The 21,077-nt window shown below is 39.1% G+C and overlaps 1 protein-coding gene across 2 annotated transcripts in view; it reads right to left on the bottom strand.

The window, feature by feature from the left end:
• The window catches only part of ADAM10 (ADAM metallopeptidase domain 10), a 140,137-nt gene extending 120,456 nt beyond the window's left edge, over window positions 1-19,681 (bottom strand). Inside the window, exon 1 of one of the 2 annotated variants that reach the window (XM_020882515.2) lies at window positions 19,360-19,681. In XM_020882515.2, the coding sequence (XP_020738174.1) occupies window positions 19,360-19,414 (55 nt within the window). In that variant the 5' untranslated portion in view covers window positions 19,415-19,681. Of the gene's footprint in view, window positions 1-13,532; window positions 13,579-19,359 lie in introns of those variants that run through there. The other variant, XM_070469225.1, reaches the window with a different exon arrangement.
• Between the last annotated feature and the right edge of the window lie 1,396 nt (window positions 19,682-21,077).

The following is a 21,077-nucleotide window of genomic DNA, read 5'->3' as shown; positions in this document are numbered from 1 at the left end:
GGATGAAACTGGAGCCTATTATACAGATAAGTCAGAAAGAGAAACACCAATACAGTATATTAACGCATACATATGGAATTTAGAAAGACATAATGACGGCCCTATATGCAAGACAGTGAAAGAGACACAAGATATAAAGAACCAAAAAAAAAAAAAAAGATGTAAAGAACAGACTTTTGAACTCTGTGAGAGAAGGCAAGGGCGGGATGATTTGAGAGAACAGCATTGAAACATGTATATTACTATATGTAAAATAAATGGCCAGTGCAAATTCGATGCATGAAGCAGGGACAAAGTCTATTCTCTGGGACAACCCAAAGGGATGCGGTGGGGAGGGAGGTGGGAGAAGGGTTCAAGATGGGGGGACACATGTAAACCTGTGGCTGATTCATGTTGATGTATGGCAAAAACCATAATATTTTAATTAGCCTCCAATTAAAATAATTAATTTAAAAGAAAAAAAATCATTGCTTCTCTAATACCAAGTGTGAACCAAGAGAAATCACGAATCAAGAGACATCAGACACAAATAAGAATCCAAGATTTTGTGTTCCCTGCAAATCATCAAGTAACTACTACACAGGAAACCTGACCCAGAACCTATAGATATTTCCATAAATACTAACACATTTTCTATTGTGATCTTAATCAATTCCCATACTTCTCATACAGTATTCCATTACTTGAAATAATATTCTACTACTTGACAATAATACTGGAACCCTCCCCATTTTTATCTTCCTCAAAACTAGCCAGGTATCCCCAACAGCAGCAGTACACACCATAATTACTCCAAAAGTATCTTGTGAAAAACACCAATACTGCCCTGCCTCTCCAATGCCAGGTCTGTACCAGAAACACCTTAAAACAATTAAGGAAAAATCTGTCATAATGTCTGAGAAATGCACACTACTGGCAAAACTTTGCAAGCATACCTGTCTGCTCAGTTCAGAATCCAGGTCTCCAGTGATGCTTCTGATCAGAGGAGCCTAGTTCAGAAGACTAGTTTACATGTCTGTGTCCTAGTTGCAAATGAAAGGCTGGGGAATCTAAATTAGGGAGATGGAATTCATAAGGCTGAAAATGTGGCAAGGTTCAAAAGGTTCTAGACAGAAATCGTAACAAATACCTGGCCCCTTAGCTTCCACTCCTGCCCCACTACAATCTATTTTTCACACAGCAGTCAGAGTAACAATGTTCAAGTAAAGTTGCATCATGTCACACTTCTGCTCAAAATCTTCCCACTCCTCACCCATGGTTCCCCCTCCATCTCAATTGAGCCTTCATCTCAATTTATAATTTGAAAATTTTAAAAAGTCCTACCCATGGCTCACAAGGTTGATCCTTATAAGGAGCAGCATTCCCCTACTCCACTTCTATATCAGTCTTATCTCATCTTCTACCTCTCTCCCCTTTCTCTGTGAACTATAGTCACATTTCGTCTCCTGGTCCTCCCTCTGCCTGGAATATCTTCCCCCACAGCCAATATCGTGGCTATCACATTTCATTCAGGTATCTACACAATTTCTTCAGAGGCTTTCTCTGATTACCTTATCTAAAAGTGTAAGTCCCAATCATACTCATTCTAATATCCTGCTCTATCTTTCCTGATATTATTTTGTACTGACATATCCCTCTACCACCAGAAGTTCCATGTGAACAAGAACTCTGATCTGTTCAACGATGTACCCTCATTATCTAGAAGAAGGAAGGAGGAAAATAGGCACTCAGTAAATGTTTGCTGTAAGAATTAATAGATCCACTCAACGTTTCACAGAAATTTCCACTTTCACTTGTATTTATCAAAAGAGCAGCCAGTATTTTGCTGCGAAGAGAGCCATAAATCAACCATCAGAAAATGTGACCCCATGATACTCATCCAAGAAGTATCAGAATTTCTAATAGGTCTAGTATTTGCAAAGTGCTATCGGTTAAAAAATAAAATTATTATAAATCTATTCATTAGTTAGGCGTTTTTTTCCAAATCTTCTATCAACGCTATGAGTGCATTTCAGGTATTTGTCTCTGCAATCATCCATGCGGCTTTCATCACTATTTTGCATGACTTTAATAAACTGTCACACAGCATTCCTTTTTGCACCTAAGTTTATCAATAACCACAGAAGTATGTGGTCAACATATCTTACTCCATGTTTCAAAAGTTTAGAGCAGTTTAGCAAAAATTATCTTTATTTATGGGCTTCCCTGATAGCTCAGTTGGTAAAGAATCCGCCTGCAATGCAAGAGACCCTGGTTCGACTCCTGGGTCACGAAGAACCCCTGGAGAAGGGATAGGCTACCCACTCCAGTATTCTTGGGCTTCCCTTGTGGCTCAGCTGGTAAAAGATCCACCTGCAGTGAGGGAGACCTGGGTTCAATCCCTGGGTTGGGAAGATCCCCCGGAGAAGGGAAAGGCTACCCCCTCCAGTATTCTGGCCTGGAGAATTTCATGGAATCGCAAAGAGTTTTTTTTTCAAATTTTATATCAATGCTATGAATACATTTCGGATACCTGTCTCTGCAACTATCCACGCAGCTTTCATCTCTATTTTGAATGACTTTACAAACTTTCACACAGTATTCCTTTTTGCAACTAAGTTTATCAATAACCACAGAAGTACATGGTCAACATGTCTTACTTCATATTTCAACAGTTTAGCAAACATTATCTTTATTTATAACTAAACACCATGAGTTAAAATCCCAACTATGCCACTTATTAGTTGAGTGATCTTGGACAAGTTACCTAACTCTGTGCCTCATTTCCCTTGCCTGTAAAATAGATGAAATAGTAATACCTGTAGCTAATAATGTTGTTATATGGATTCAATTATCTAATATATATAAAGAGATTAAGAATAATGTACAGTACATAAGCAAAGGAAAAAAGGAAAGAAATTCCCATCTGAATGCAGAATTCCAAAGAATAGCAAGGAGAGATAAAAAAGCCTTCCTCAGTGATCAATGCAAAGAAACAGAGGAAAACAATAGAATGTGAAAGACTAGAGATCTCTTCAAGAAAATTAGAGATACCAAGGGAAGATTTCAAGCAAAGGTGGGCTCAATAAAGGACAGAAATGTTATGGACCTAACAGAAGCAAAAGATATTAAGGAAGAGGTGGCAAGAATACACAGAACTATACAATAAAGATCTTCACAACCCAGGTAATCACAATGGTGTGATCACTCACCTAGAGCCAGACATCCTGGCATGTAAAGTCAAGTGGGCCTTAGAAAGCATCACTATGAACAAAGCTAGTGGAGGTGACAGAATTCCAGTTGAGCTATTTCAAATCCTGAAAGATGATGCTGTGAAAGTGCTGCACTCAATATGCCAGCAAATTTGGAAAACTCAGCAGTGGCCACAGGACTCGAAAAGGTCAGTTTTCATTTCAGTCCCAAAGAAAGGCAATGTCAAAGAATGCTCAAACTACCACACAATTACACTCATCTCACACACTAGTAAAATAATGCTCAAAATTCTCCAAGCCAGGCTTTAGCCATACGTGAACCGTGAACTTCCTGATGTTCAAGCTGGTTTTAGAAAAGGCAGAAGAACCAGAGATCAAATTGCCAACAACCACTGGATCATCGAAAAAGCAACAGAGTTCCAGAAAAACATCTATTTCCGCTTTATTGACTATGACAAAGCCTTTGACTCACAATAAACTGTGGAAAATTCTTAAAGAGATGGGAATACCAGACCATCTGACCTGCCTTTTGAGAAACCTGTATGCAGGTCAGGAAGCAACAGTTAGAACTGGACATGGAACAACAGACTGGTTCCCAATAAGAAAAGGAGTATGTCAAGGCTGTATATTGTCACCCTGCTTATTTAACTTATATGCAGAGTACATCATGACAAATGCTGGGCTGGGAAGAAGCACAAGCTGGAATCAAGGTTGCAGGGAGAAATATCAATAACCTCAGATATGCAGATGACACCACTCTTATGGCAGAAAGTGAAGAAGAACTAAAAAGCATCCTGATGATAGTGAAGGAGGAGAGTGAAAAAGTTGGCTTAAAGCTCAACATTCAGAAAACTAAGATCATGGAATCTGGTCCTATCACTTCATGGCAAATAGATGGGGAAACAGTGGAAACAGTGAAAGACTATTTTCTTGGGCTCCAAAATCACTGCAGATGGAGAGTGCAGCCATGAAATTAAAACATGCGTGCTCCTTGGAAGGAAAGTTATGACCACCCTAGAGAGCATATTAAAAAGCAGAGACATTAGAGACATTACTTTGCCGACAAAGGTCCGTCTAGTCAAGGTTATTGTTTTTCCAGTGGTCATGTATGGATGTGAGAGTTGAAAGATGAAGAAAGCAGAGCACCAAAAAATTGATGCTTTTGAACTGTGGTGTTGGAGAAGACTCTTGAGAGTCCCTTGGACTGCAGGGGGATCCAACCAGTCCATCCTAAAGGAGATCAGTCCTGGGTATTCATTGAAAGGACTGATGTTGAAGCTGAAACTCCAATACTTTGGCCACATCATGCAAAGAGTTGACTCACTGGAAAAGACCCTAATGCTGGGAAGGATTGGGGACAGCAAAAGGGGATGACAGAGGATGAGATGGCTGGATGGCATCACTGACTTGATGGATATGGGTTTGGTTAGACTCTGGGAGTTGGTAATGGACAGGGAAGCCTGGAGTGCTGCCATTCACGGGGTCACAAAGAGTTGGACACGACTGAGCAACTGAACTGACAGTACATAATAGGTAAGAATTCAGTAAATAATGTCTAAATTAATTAATGAACATATATTATCTCATTTCACCTTTATAACAACTCTGTAGGGGAAGTATAATTAATCTTAAAATGAGGCACAAAGAGGTTAAGTAAGCAACCCAAGACTACAAAACTTCCATCTTGCTCCAATATTCTGTGACTCTAAACTTACCCTAAAATGAAAAGGGTGTTTTTAAAGTTTCATCTTAGTAACATAACAAAGTTTACAAGTTTTATTGAGTAAAATCAGATAACCATGAAGACATTCTCCATTTCCCCTTTTAGGATAATTTTTGCAGTGAATGACAAGTGCCAAGTGTTTTAATAATATTTTTAAATATTAACAGAAACACAGAGTAGTTGAGAAAAAGCAATTTGATTTTTACAAAGAAAATATAACCCATTCAATCTACTAATTCCTTTAATTAACTGGGCATATAAAAATAATCAGCAAAACGAATACAATAACAAAAATGGTATTTTCATTCCATTTTAAAGGCAATTAAAAAATAAAGTCAATTAAAGTAAAAATATTAATTATAAGCTTTGGAAGTTTGTTTTTTTTTTTCCAGACAGAAACTTGGAATTCTTATGTAGTTCATTTAAAAAATGAAATTATTTAGTTCAGTAAACATTCGTTTATTCACTCAACACATATATATCGGCCACTTACTATCTGCACTGTATACTATAAGGACACTGTTTTTAGATGCTGGGAATACAGAAGTGAACAAAGTTACTGACCTTATGAAACTTTATCCTAGAGAAGGACAGCAGACAGTATAACAAGTAATAATTTCACTTTTTTGGTTTATAAATTTTTCTCATTTTATTTGATTTACAATGTTGTGTTAATTTGTTCAGTACAGCAAAATGACTGCTATATATCTATCTTTTCATGTTATTTTCCATTATGATTTGTCATGGGATATCAAAAAGAGTTCCCTGTGAACAAGTAAGTAACATCAGACGGCTTCTAAGACTGTTATCACAGGGTGAGTGGATAGAGAATGCCAAGTAAGGGTTTGTATTTTTATATGAGGTAATCAGAAGACTTCATAATATCTGCAGAAACACAACAGAAAGAGAGCAAAGCATAACAACGTGAATGTACTTAAACACTACTGAACAGTTAAAAATGGTTAAGCTGGTAGATTTTATGTGTATTTCACCACCATGTAACTTTTTTTTTACTTAAAAAATAAAAAGGGGACAAATGTATACCTACAGCTGACTTGTGCTGATGTACGGCAGAAACCAATACAATGTTGTAAAGCAATTCTCCTTCAATTAAAAATAAATAACTTTTTTAAAAAATAAAAAAGAAATAGGGTTGACACTATAGCAATCTAGGGGGAAAGCTAGTCCATGTAAAAGGATTGGCAAGTGCAAAATCCCTGAGAAAGGAGTAAGCTTGGCATTTTTCTTAAGAGCTCTGTGTGGTAGGAGCAGAAATAAACAATGGGGAAGCATTGAGGCGGGATAAGCATACATGTACATGATGTAGGGCCTTAAGAGCCACTATAAGGACACCGGCTTTTACTTAAAATAATAAGCCACTGAATGGAGTTTGTTTTTTTTTTAATCTTGCTATTTTTTGTTGAGGTACAATTCATATAACATAAAACTCACCATTTTAACCATTTTAAAGTGTACAAAGTACCAATGGATGGTTTTGGCCAAAGTAGCTTCTGAACAGGATCACAATGACTGCTATGCTGAGAGAACAAGAGAACAGGAAGAAGAGTTAGCAGGTTTTACAGTAATTAAAGTGAAATGGATGTTTACTTGTATCAATAGGGCAGTAGTAGTGGAGCTAATAAGAAGTTGTCAGAATCTGCATATACTTTAAAGGAGGAACTGACAGGATTGCAAGCAGGGTATAACAGAAAACAATGACTCAAGGATAACTCAGTTTTTGGCCTGAGCAACTTAAGAACAGAGCTCCCACCTACTGAGATGGGAAATTCTACAGGAAAAAAGACTGTGGGTAAGAGGAATCAGAGGTCTGATTTCAGACATGTCTAACTCCAGAGGCCCACCAGACATCTAACTGGAGACGTAGCTGGGATACTGGAGTCCAGAATTCAGGGGAGAGTCCTGGGATGGAGACTCAAATGTGGGGGTCACCATCACACAGTGCGCTGCTGTGCTTAGCAGCCCAGTTGTGTCTGACTCTGTGACCCCATGGACTGTAGCCCACCAAGATGCTCTGTCCATGGGATTTTTCAGACAAGAATACGGGACTGGGTTGCCATTCTCCTCCTCTGGGGGTTATTTAACACACATCAGTAAGTCCAGCACAGGAACTACTTCTTCCAGGTCTATTGCCATTTAAGTTACTGTGATTTGTGGCCCATAAAAGACTACTATTCTTCCTCTAATTTAAATCCTTTATTTACATGAAATAGATCTGTACAAAAGGAATCATAGCCTACAAGTCTAGGAGTAAAAAAACAAGACGACGACAAACAATGAAAAAAACACTAATGTTCACTTGTGCATGAATACAGAACTAGAGGTTCTTTTATCACTCTGAAGTATCACCCAAGCAGGGCAACATGAATGAGCGAAGGTAAAAGGAAGGACTCAATGGACGGCAATCTTTAACTCCTTCTCTCCCTTCTGATAAATGGAATACTCACTGAAGATGTTCTCATCATGTAAAGTTCTCAACAATGGAGAAACAAATCTGTTACCAGACATCAAACCTAGAGTACAGTAAGATGTTTGTAATCTAACATCAAAGGAAAATGAAAGGTTCCACTGAGGAAAATTTCTAAACAACTGAAGTTTATCTAGGTGCCAAATACCTTTCCTTTTGAACCAGTACTGAAATTTTTTCCCCCTCTAACATCTTCTTGAGCCAGGTTCCTCCTTATTAACATCTTTAGCCTAAGAGGTCATAACAATGTGATAACCTCTAGGCTATTACATTACTGTACCATTGTTTCTACATAATAGCCCCATCCAGAAGTGCAGTTATTCTGTCAATGTCTCCTTTCTCTACTGTTAACCTTTTTTTTTTTTTTACTAAATAGAAAAGCAGACTAACACTGTTTTACTTTCTAGTCCTTAACTGTGGTTGCCAGAAATCTGGCCTTCACACAGCACATATTACAATTCCTTGGTACCTAGTACCTACAACCTCCATGGGAAATTTGAACACTTAAAAAAATAGAAAACAATTTTCTCAGCTATTTAAGGGTAATGTCCTCAACCTTATTAGATGCATACTGAAGTATTTAAGGGCACCAACTTACTTTAGGGGTTCAGAACGAAAAAAAAAGAATGTATATATTAAGAGTGGTAAAGCAACGTGGCAAAAGATAATCATTAATAATCTTAATGTTAGCTGGCCTATAAATACTTCCAACCCTTCAGAAAACATACACGTTTTTAGACAAAAAGTTACGGGGAAATTAGCAGTATATCAAGCAAATGCTTATGTGTAAAACTGGTAGAAGAATAATGCAACTGGACCTATAAGATAGAGAAAACATATAACTAAGTTTCAAGAAAAACTGAGTAAAAAGTAAAAAGCAACACCAAAAACCTACCTACATACACAAATGGCAGAAAAAATGACCAGTAGGTTCAAAGTAGAAAAAAACTAACTTGGTCTCCTCACCACACTAGAGAGCTCAAGGACCTTATTTCCTTTTTACAGAGAACAGTATTTTATTTCCTATACGTGTTTTCAAAGTCACCAGGATACTGGTATTTACTAAGGGTAATTCGACTTTAAAAAATGTTTTTCTCTGTATCACAAAAGTTTTGTAATAGATACTTCTGTAAAAGATGGGGACTTCCTTGGTGGTGCAGTAGATAAGAGTCTGCCTGCCAATGCAGGGAATATAGGTTCAATCACTGGTCCAGGGAGATTTCACATGCCTCAGAGCAACTAGTCCATGCATTAAAACTATGAGTCTGCATTCTAGGGCCCACAAGCAACAGCTAATAAGCCCCTGTGCCACAACTAGGGAAGCTCAGGTGCCCAAGAGCCAGCAAGTCGCAACTCCCGAGCCTGCATGCTGCAACTACTGAACACCATGCACCTTGAACCTGCGCTCCGCAACAAGAGAAGCCACAATGAGAAGTCAGTGCCAGCACAACTAGAGAGTAGCCCCCTGCGCTCTGTAACTAGAGAAAGCCCACACACAGCAACAAAGACCCAGAGCAACCAAAACTAAATAAATAAAAAGAAATAGAGGAGGGTGTACATGTCTAAAAAAGTTAAAAACAAAAAAAAGATATAACCTGTATCTCATCATCCAGATTTACTATCTGTCCTCAACCTCTTAAAATAGGAATACATATATAAATTTATCTGTGACAAAATTGAAATGGTACTGTGTATAAAATGTTCTCTGAGGTGCTTCTCTCATCTTAATTGTAAATATTTTTTAATGTCAAAAAAAAAAACTTTAGAAGAACTTGACTGACCAAAAATCAAATGACTCAAATACTAAGCATAAAGAGCCTGAGTCATGCACTGATGGTAATCAATCTTCATACAAAGGCAAAATCTAACAACCTCATTACACCTTTTATATTACTTTTTATTCTTATATTTAAAAATTCATATATATAATACGTATATATTTATATATTTTATATACTTTTTATATATGTTATAACACTTTTTAAAAATTATACTTTTTAAAGTATGTGTTTTTTAGAGGCAGTAAGGTTTTTGAGAGTATGATTTCTGGAGCCAGACTGACTACATTCAAGTCCTGGCTTCCACAATTAGTAGCTATAGGGCTTTGTGACCTTGAATAGGTTACCCTCCCTGATCCTGTTACCTCTTCTGAAATAAGAACAGAATAAAAAAAAAAAAAAAAAAAAGAACAACAGAATCTTATGTCAATGTTGTGAAGACTGAGTTAATACAAAAAATTCCCTAAAATCATACCTGGAATAAAATAAGTACACCATAAACACTAACCACTATGATTATTTTCCTTATTCCACACGTAGGCAGGAATGTTTTGCAAACAAAAGCTTCCCTCCCAACTCCTGAGTCCAAAACCTACAATCTTCTGTTCTCATCGAATTAAATATAAGAACAGGGGGAAAAAGAAAAACAGAATGAAAATTTCAACAATGTCAGAAGGAAAAAATAATCAGAGTATATCTTATAGATGGTGGGTATCGTCTTTGTGTGGGGTAGCAATATTATATAAGGAAATAATTTTTTTCCTACTTTTATCAAACAAAGATGACAATGCTAAGAATGGAGGAAGAAAATCTGTAAAAATCTTTTGACATTACACATCTCTGTATTTACAGAAAAACTCAATTACAATAAATGAGAGGATGTGTAAGAATAAGCTAAGGCTGGCACACTTCCATTCATCAGAAAAATTACTTGTAATCAAGTTGTTTTCTACAGACTTTTCATTTGTGTAATTTTAAAATTAGGCACCGAGAGCATTTTTCCCCAACTATCAAGTGTGCTTCCTTCCTAAGGAACTTGAGTCATCAGCTGTGTCTCAGGCATCACACTACGTTGACCAATGCTTCTTAGACTTGATATATAATCACTCGGATCTTGAAGCACTAAATATCATTAACAAGCTGTTCTTTTGTATGAGAAAGGTAGACTTCAAGAACTATAACGTCCTCTATTTCAGAAATATACTTAAGTTTCTTTACTACAGTCTTTAAAAAGTTACTTCTACAATGTGACTTTAAACTTAAGCCACAGTACCTGTTTCTTCATTAGAAACCAGTCAAATCGTTTTCTATAAATATCCATCCCTAACAGTTACAAGCGAAAGCTCAAGACAGGAGAGTATGTCTGAATTGTAAGCATATTACAATATACCCACTTTTTCAGATAAGCTAGTTTCTAAGAATTAAAAATAGTAAAGCTAGCTGGCTCAAAGTGAAATTATAAACTATAAATTTTAAAGTAAATCAACCACAAAAATATGAAATATCAATAGCTAAAAGCTAACAAATGTGTTAAATTTCAACCACTTATGAAATACAACTTAAAATTCCAAAAGTGGAAACATGTACATAATTTAGATTTCTATGCGGATTTGAAACACCTTTACACCGTATCAAGTAAATGCAAATGTAAGTACAGACAAGGGACTATGACTTTCGACCCACCATGCACGCACGCACACGCGGGCACACACACACACAATGGCTCCAGCTACCACCCCATGTTGATACACATCTACCCAACACTTCGCACCTTATCCTAAATCTACTCTCATTACCTCGCCCTTCCCCCATATTATACCCCAAACCATCTGCCTCTGCCTCCTTCCAGGAAATCTGATGTGTAAATAAAACAATTCAGTCAAAGATGTTACCAATGACAATAATTGTAGGGAAGGATGGAATTATGAAAAAGACATAAGGTCTTTGAGGACTTACTATGAGTTAAAATTCTAAAGAAAATAAATTGTGAAAAGGTAAAGCTGAGTAGAACTAATTCTGAAGAGAGATTTGCAGAGTAAACTGCTGGTCAAAGTATCTTTCACCACAGAAACTAAAATCCAGCTAATCCATGGCTTTTCTAGGTTAACAAGAAACTGGTTTGGTTTTCAGATAATCCTTATGGGCTATCAGTCACTTAATCACTCTTATAAATTAACCGAATCAAATATAAACTCAAAGCTGAAGAAGAATGGGCAATACTGGGAAAAAAAATTTTCTAACTGCAGTGCACAGAGCACTCCAAGATGAAGGCTTCAACAGGATAAGAGTATGGGATGCTTAAGTGACTTGTAATCAATGAAGAAAGCAAAACATCAGAAATAACAACAAAAAAGGATGATGACAACAGTGGAAAACTTGTGCTAGACAGAGCAGGGTTTCTCAACCTCAGTCCTTCTGACACTTTGGCCAGATAATTCTGTGTGTGTGTGTGTGTGGGGGGGGGGGGGGGGGGGGGGGACACCGTCCTATGAATTGTTAAGATGTTTCACAGTATCTCTGGCCTCTACCCACTAGACAGATACTAGTACGCATCCCTCAAGCTGTGACAACCAAAACTATCTCTAGACTTACAGATATTTTTATGTCTGCTTTGCATATACATTTTAACTACACATTAATTTTTCAAAATTTTTTGAATTTTTCAAATATTTTTCATAGTATTTACATCATAAATACTATGATGTAAATTCACAACAGACATTTTAAAAGATTCAATGATTAAGTGACAGAATTGTGTTCAAGAGGAAATTAAGGATTTCTTAAATTCTATTTCTTAATGTGTGGTAATGATGTTCTAGTATTTCAACTTCTATAAATACATTTATTTAACTATATTCTGTAACTAATAGATTCCAAATGAAATTAGGCTTGGAAACAACATATTTTTAATAATTTTGCACAGCACTTTACAATCTCTTCAGCAATTTTACAAATTTATCCCACTTAATTCTTAGGAAAAGAAGCAAATTATATTACACCCAATTAAAAAGTATAGGGTTCTATCTGTATTCTTTTGAAAACTAAATCCAAAGTTCAAAGCTGTTAAATATATATGTGTGTGTGTGTATGTGCATATCCCTTTCAATCATTAATGCAAACAAAGATAAATGGAAAGAAAATTCTGCTCCACAAATCATATTTGTACACTTGGCTCAAGTACAGAAATCACATTATTTTCCCCAATCTGGGTCTGAAATAGGAATTTCACAATTCACATATAATCAAAAGTATCAAGCATATTCTTGAACTGAAGAGTCTAATTCCAATTTACGTATGTTTAAATCTAACTTATCCCCTCCACCTCAAATTCACCAAACTTCTATCTCTCAACTATCAGGAACAATGCTTCCTAAGTTTTTGCTTTTGTTTTAGTTGCTAAGTCATGTCCTACTCTTGTGACCCCAAGGACTGTAGCCCGCCAGGCTCCTCTGGCCATAGGATTTCTCAGACCAGAATACTGGAATGAATGCGGAGAAGGAATGCCATTTCCCTCTCCAGGGGATCTTTCCAAACCAGTGATCAAGCCCATTTCTCCTGCACTACAGGCAGATTCTTTACCACTGTGCCACCAGGGAAAACTGCTTCCTAAATGACTAGCCACAAACTGTTGAAGGACTGTGCAAAGTTTTAGCTAACATTCAACAAAAGTATTGCTTCCCTGGCAGCTCAGTAGTAAAGAATCCACCTGCAATGCAGGAGCCACAAAAGACAGAGGCTCCATCCTTGGGCTGGGAAGATCCCCTGGAGAAGGAAATGGCAACACATGCCAGTATTCTTGCCTGGAGAATCCCATGGACAGAGGAGCCTGGTGGGCTACAGTCCATTGGCTCCCAAAGAGTCAGATACAACTGAAGCGACTTGGCAACAAAAGTATTAGCATACAAGTCAGATAAAATTCAACTCCAACACACATTCCAACTTTGAACCTTCAATCTAGATTCAAAATCTTAGACACTTTCAATTACAAAGTCTGAGGTCCTCAAATCTTTTTAAAACTACTCTCTCTCCAATACAACAGCCTCTAAGGTCCAAATTCAACACAGAGTGAGCCCTCAATAAATTGTGGTATCTTTGCATTAAACATCTGACAAGTTTTACCAGTTATTCTTCCATATGATTTCTTGTGTACTCATTTATTTCTACAATCACTATCCCAATCCAGGACTCAATTACCCAGTTCATCAAGTAGCTAACTTATTCCTTCTTGTATCATATCCCAACTGCTCAGTTCAGTTCAGTCACTCTGGTGTTCGACTCTTTGCGACTCCATGGACTGCAGCACCCCCAGGCTTCCCTGTCCATCACCAAGACTCTCAGAGCTTGCACAAACTCACGTCCATGGAGTTGGTGATGCCATCCAACCATCTCATCTTCTGTCGTCCCCTTCTCCTCCTGCCTTCAATCTTTCCCAGCATCAGGGTCTTTTCCAGTGAGTCAGTTCTTCCCATCAGGTGGCCAAAGTATTGGAGTTTCAGCTTCAGCATCAGTCCTTCCAATGAACATTCAGGACTGATTTCCTTTATAATTGACTGATTGGATCTCCCTGCAGTACAAGGGACTCTCAAGAGTCTTCTCCCAACACCACAGTTCAAAAGCATCAATTCTTCAGCGCTCAGCTTTCTTTATAGTCCAACTCTCAAATCCATACATGACTACTGGAAAAACCATAGTTTTGACTAGACAGACCTTTGTTGGCTCAACTAACCAAAATTCCACAATATTGGTTGACTCAACCAACCAAATTCCCAACTGCTCAACCAACTAAAACTCCACAATACCCCATAGTTACCATAGCCTATTATATGAAAAATGAAAGTTCTAGTCATCATGGCTCAAGTTAGCATTTCTTCTTATTTCCTCCGTAAACTCTCCATTCCAGGCAAGTAAACCTACATGTTATCTTACTACACCTTATGATATTTTCTTCTATCTCAAAAAGCTCTCTTCAACTAGTTGATGTCCCTCCAGCTTAATAAATTCTCATTTCAACTACAGTACATAATTGGAACTCTTATTTTTATACCTTGACATTTATGTCTACTCTGGCAAGCTCAATGCTTTTTACCTCTCTTCTCACTCAAGACTGTGCCTTCCATGACTCCTACTAGCCACAGACATACAATAAACACTGATGACTAAACAACAATGTTCTTACTGTACATGTTCTCACATTGTTTAGTTGGAACTATAGTAGCTTCAGAATGGAATCACCCAATATCAAAGGGAGTCTACACTCCCTGAGAACTGTTCTCAGTACTGCTGTTTCTGCAACCTAGCTAGGACAGAATTGTCCCCACTAGTCCTAAGGCAAAGGCTTCACACTGCTACATGGCAGTGTTACTACCTTCACAAGACTAAATGGTAGGATTATTCCATTTATCCTTAACATTGCTCCCTTTTCCTTGTAAAAAAATTGACAACCAAACTAAGTTTAGCCTAAAACAGTAAGCTGTTCTTATACTAAATCTCAATCATTTAAGAAAAGATTAAATTCAGCCCCTTTAAAAGGGGCACAGTAAACGTGTTTTATAAAAACTTTATCATTTTATAAAAACTTTCATGAAAAACAAAATATTTTAAAAGTCTGGTACCAGAGACTTGTCATTCAGGACACAGTCTCAAGGCCAAACTTGTGATCTCCCAACAAAGTTAAAAAAAAAAATGGAGTTTATTCCTGAATTTATTACTCAATTTCATTTTCTCAATTTCAGAAAGAGTTTATATTTATAACCAATTCTTAAAAGAAAAAACATCTAAGTTACCTACAGGACTCTCAACCAATTTTTTTCTGAGTCCCATCCCAGCAGAAAAAGAAGTGGTTTCTTATTTCCTCACTGGGATAAAGAGATGTGGAAAAATTGTAACTATCATTATTTAAGACCTTCAAATTGTTACTATTATGAACATAAGAATTTTGTAAAATATCTAATACCCTAATGCCAGATAAAAAGTATGCCACAGTTTTTATTAACAAATTTCTAGGACCATAGAAAAATCAATATTATAAACAATATAATAAAAGTTGAGTAAGAGGTCTCAATCCAAAAGAAATAATTTTAAGGTTGCTGTCGGGACTGCAAGGGGCATGGGTTTGATCCCTGGTTGGGGAACTAAGATCCCACATTTCACACAGCACAACCAAATAAATGTTGCTGTCATGTTTGCAAGATGAAACTGAAGCAAAGATGCAAATAACATACCTACAAGGACTGAGGCAAGTAACAAAAATGAGTGCAGCAGGCTAAGCATACATACAGCCAGTCAGATTGAGGGGAATCACGCTGATTCCCAAGCCCAGTTTAAAGAGGAGAACGGCTACTGCTCTGCTCCAGACAATGGTAATATTTCTGAGCAGTTAACAGGATTTTCAAGCCTTCCTCCCAAAATACAGAAATCCATGAACTTCACTCAGAAATTTCCCAATTTGGGACTTCCCTGGTGGTCCAGAGGCTAAGATTCCATGTCCCAGTGCAGGAAGCCTGGGTTCGATCCCTGGTCAGGGAACTAGATCCCATATGCTGCAACTAAGGATCCCACATGCCGCAATTAAGACCCAGCACAGTCAGTAAATTTTAACCAAAAAGAAGACATTTTTAAAAGAAGTTTCCCAATTTTTCAAAGTTCATCAGTAGTTGAAACTTAAAGACACTGAAAATCAAACAAAACACATCTCTAAGGTGATTCAGTCCAGAGAACACCGTTGAACTAACATGTGAAAACTGCTTTCAAAAAGGCATATGACAAAAACCACTACAATATTGTAAAGTTAGCCTCCAACTAATAAAACTGGAAAAAAAAAAAAAAAGGCATGAGGGGGCAATAGGTAAAAATTCCAGGTTTAGGTCAAACTGGCTTGGGTTTGACTGTCTAATTCACCACTGAGTAGGTGGACAATGTCAGAAAAAATATTTCTTCAAGCCTGTTTCTTCAAATATAGAATGTCACCACTCTCTCATACAAGTTGGAAAGTGAAACTTCTAACACAGAATCAGAAATACAGCAGACATTACAAAAATGTCCCTTACTCTCCATGCTCCACCCTGCAAGTCTGTAAGACAATTTAAAAGATATTAGATAATAAACACCCTGGAAGATGTTAAACAAGTTATAAAAATGAGAGCAAAAAAGAGAGGAGTGCTTGCCATGCCCAGTTCTTTGCTACTCAGAGGTCCTTACACACACAGAAAAGATACTGCTAACTAATGGCTTGAAATGGGTCTTCTCAAGATAGTAGTTAGCTGGACTATCAATCTCAAGATTAAAAAGATGAAGAGTCACAGCTCCTTAAAGATAAAGACCAAAAGTCTGTCCATTTTATTAAATTCATAGACTCTGACTTGCAGGTAGAAGTGAGAAATAATTTAAGCTTAAACTTTGATACTTTTCATACTTTTGGCCCAATTTCCAGAAAACTTATTTCTTTAAGAAGCATGCAACAAAGCAAAGCATCTACACCAGACTTTTTAATATAAGAAACATGTCAGGAATTCCCTGGTTGTCCAGTGGTTAGGACTCCATGTTCTCAGCTTGGATTTGATCCCTGGTTGGGAAACTAAAATCCCCACAAGCCCAGACAGCACAGTCAAAAAAAAAAAAAAAATCATACTCTAAGAGTTCATTTAAAGTATGATTTCATTAGACAAAAACAGGGGATTGAATTGACTGCTACAGCTGAAATACCTCTGAACCTCTCAAACATTTTTTTAAAGAGAAAGAAAAAACATCAACTCACCAATATATTTGTGTTAAAAAGTACAATTCACATACACATAAAAATTCTTTGGGCTATATATAATCAGAATAGTTCTAATAAATTTCTAATGTGGTTGCATATAATAAAGCATTTTATTCATATATTTGAGTACATGTCTATACAGATGCTAAGCTCTAGAAAATTCATGGTCAGTCAGTCAGTCAGTTCAGTCGCTCAGTCCTGCATCTTCCTACAAATAGAACACAGGATGGACATGTGAGAGAAATGGACAGCATTGGGAAAGTTTAGTTTCAAGATTCTAAACACATTCTCTTTTCTAGCTTCCCACCATCACACTAAGAGCAAGAAAAAACTAATGCAAAACAGGATTGACAAATCACAAAGCAAAAGCAACTAAAAACGACTATTAAGTATCTAAAACGACTTATACTTTAAAGTTAAATCCACATTTCCACTATAGCTTGTCCTAATCTACACAAACGTATATTCATTCTCTCATAGGAGAGTCTGAATGCATTCTATTCTCATATCATCCTTAGATAAACTTCTTACAAACGACCACAAATAGCTCAGATGTGTAGATAAAAATACATTACAAATATCTCCAGGTACCCCAAAACTACAATCTTGATGTTAATTTTGAAATTAAAGATTTCTCAGTGGCTTTTTGAAAAAAAATCTGCTTAAAACAAACATCAAAAAGTAAGCAGCCTTTTAACCAATGTTTAATGAAAAATGATACTTTATAAATGACTCCAGACTTCTGAATTTTGAAAATCTTTGTTTAAAAAGGGTCTTAGCCCGCGAAGATTATGCTGTCAATTTATACTTTTTCTTCAGCCATCAGAATAGACCAGTGTCTGTTCTTACTGTTTCACTCTTTAAAAACAAAGGACATTTTACATACTACTGAGTAGTTTAAACTGCCTCATGTGGATGCCTTATTTTACTACCTCATAGAAATCAGCATCTAACAAAAAGTGAAAACAGAAATTTGCTGGAAGTCACATTTAGAACATAAATACAAATGTAAAAACAAAGGCCCTTATAGAGGTTATCCAGCATGGATATTTCAAACTAAACATCTACTAGAAGCTCCTAATCTAAAACGTTTCTCTAGAAAATGAACACTACAAACTGCAACAGAAGTTTACCTACAAAGTATCCTCAGACTAAGTAAAAGACGGATCAAAAATATGCCAGGCTATGCAGTCCTAAGTCAGAGAAAAGAACAACAACAATCCACTACATGAAATATTCAGACATATTCTAAATTATCAAATGAATCTATACTCATCCAAAACACCCAGAAAAAATTCCATTCCAATTCTTTTAAACATACTTTAAAGTCTTTAAGTTTACTACGGTGGGAAGTGAAAAAGGTAACCAAAAATAAAGCGCTTCACACAAGAATAAAATGATGCAGTTGGTCCTGGGTTATACTGGAAACAAAAAAAAAAAAAAAGTCTTCAAAACCGGAATCATCAAGAAATTATACGCTTTAGCACACTTTAACTCCAACGTGGGGAGCTGGGGTGGTGGAGGGTTGCCACTGTTTTGACAACCCATTAATTACACTATAGGTCTATTCCACCTGAGGGTTCAAGAAAACTCTTCCAAGTTAGGTCACGAGGGACCGTCCCTCTAAAAGAGGCAAAGCAGCCTACAGACCAAAGAACATCCCGAAACGACTTAGCTTTCTCTCCACGAAACCCTTTCCCCTGGGCAACAGAATGTTTTCACAGAGCAGAAACACACCCTCCTGCTAATCTTCTCGGAACAGTCGGACAGAGGCGGGGCACTCGGGAGAGCCGTAGCCGCCCGGCTCAGAACAGCAGGAGACCACTGTACACCTCCTCGGGCGACCCCTCCGCAGAACCGGGTCGGTGTGGATCGCCGCACCCGGTAAAGAACAATACAATCGCAACTTCCCACGAGCCTGCGCGGTGATTCTTCGCGGCGGAGGGGACTCCGGAATTCGCCACGGGCAGGGGCTGGGGCAAAAGGGTAAGGAAAGTGAGTGCTGGAAGAGACTGGCAAAGATTACCGATCCCGTGGCAGCTGCCCGCCCCGTCGCCCGGCAAGCCCGCTGGAGTGATGGTGCCACCAGCCTGAGCCCCACGGCTCTCGCTTGGCCACCGGATCTCCCCACTTTGCTTCTCTGGCAAGCGACCCCAGCCTCCCCTGCTGCTGGGGCGGCAGGGGGCGGGAAAGGCCTCGCCGGAGATTCAGAGCGTCCTCGGCCCGCCACGGAAGGGAACGCGGTCGGGGCGCGGGGGACAATAGGGAGTGGGGAGCACTACGCGCCCGAGTGGCGCCGCCGGCCGGCCGGGCTGACTGACGCACCCGCCGCCAGGCGCGACTGGGCTCCGCTCGGCCCGGCCGCCGCTGCCGCCGCGCGGTCCGCCGAGCTCACGGCGCCCCCGGCACTGGGGGTCGTGCCTCACCTCCCAGCCCCGGAACCCAGGAGAGGAGCAGAAATAACACTCTCAGCAACACCATCTTCAGCTGCCGCCGCCGCCGCCGCTGCCGCCGCCTCCTCACGGGTTAACAGCAGCACATCGAACCGGAGGGAGAAGCTGAAGGGGCTTGGTCCGGAGCCTACACGGGAACCGGGACCTCCCCGGGCAGGAGAAACGGCGAAACACCTCCCTCTCGCCCCACTTCAGGGGCCGGCAAAGCTCCCAGCACCTCCAAAACAGGGACCTCCCTCCCCCTCGTTCGTTTCCTTCCTCCCTTCCCCGCTTTCCTTCCCTCGCTCCTTCCCTCTTCTCTACCTCCCTCCCCCGAGCCCGGGACCTCCGCCTCCTTCCTTACCACGTGATCAGCCGGCGCCCAACGGGCAGGCGGAGCCGCACCCCTTCCTCCCGCCCCTCCCCCTCCCCCAGGCGCCCCAGGGGCGCGCGCATGCGCACTGGGGCCGGTTCCCGGGCTGCTAGGCCCGCCGCCGCTTCCTGTCCGCCGGCGGAGAGCTGGGATTGGGCTTGGGAGGCGGGGTTTCCTGGGGTTCCGCCTCCGGACTGGAGCGCTACTCTGCGGACCGTACAGGGTTCGCTCTTAGTGCTGATGAGAACTGTGTCTTGAGCAGAAGAGGCAAACTGAGGGATGTTAAGGCGTCGCTGTCCTCGTCTTAACTTCACAGGGAATGGGAATTTTTGTTACTTCTTTTTTTGCCTCCCTGGGTGTACAACTTCTACCAAGTAAACAAAAGCAAAGCCTCCCCCACCCCGCAATAGAAGCAAAATCCCAACAAACAGTAATTACTTTGGAGACAGCCAACAAAGCTCAGAACCTGAATGTAAAGCCCTTCAAGCAGCAGAAACATACAGCCTAAGTCCTATTTTTCTGAATTCTATAAAACTGTGTCACAGACCAGGCCTCGGCCATTCTAAAGCGTGCAGCCTCTACCACAGGTACTGAATCTAGCCTGAAAAATGTCCTAGTTACCACTTTCTCTTCCTTCTCTGAAGAGAACTCTGGAGTCTCCTTACCCCAACTTCTTTGAAGCTCCTATTTGAGCTCACAGTAACTCACTTTGATTTTTTTAAACTTGTATTCCATGGATTAAAGACTTAAACATAAAACCTGAAACCGTAAGACCTAGAAGGAAACAGAGTGGAAGCTTGATGGCAATGGTTTTTTTGGATGTGATTCGAAAAGCACAAACAACAGAAACAAAAGTAAATAAGTGGGCCCACATCAAACTAAAAACCCTTGGCAGAAGAATCAAAATGAAAAGGCAGTGTTTGGAATGAGAGAAAACACTTCAAATTGTTTCTCTTATAAGGGGTTAATAATTAAAATATATAAGGAACTCTTACAACTCAGAGGCTACAAAGCAGACAATCCAATTTGAAAATGTGCAGAGGAACATAGTGCTTTTTCAAAGAAAACATCCAAATGACCAAAAGGTGCTTGAAAAGATTCTCAATACCACTAATCATCAAAGAAGTGCAAATCAAAACCATAGTGAAATAAAGCCACACTGTTGGAATGGTTATCATCAAAAAGATAAGAGATATTTGGACTTCGGTGGATAAGAATCTGCCTGCCTATACAGAGGTCACAGGTTCAGTCCTGGATCTGGGAAGATTCCACATGCCCCAGAGCAACTAAGCCCCTGCGCCACAGCTACTGAGCACTCTAGGGCCCATGAGCTAGAACT

Source organism: Odocoileus virginianus, chromosome 6 (genome assembly GCF_023699985.2).
Source record: "Odocoileus virginianus isolate 20LAN1187 ecotype Illinois chromosome 6, Ovbor_1.2, whole genome shotgun sequence".
Classification (NCBI taxonomy): domain Eukaryota; kingdom Metazoa; phylum Chordata; class Mammalia; order Artiodactyla; family Cervidae; genus Odocoileus; species Odocoileus virginianus.
This window is presented reverse-complemented; position numbering and strand designations above follow the sequence as displayed.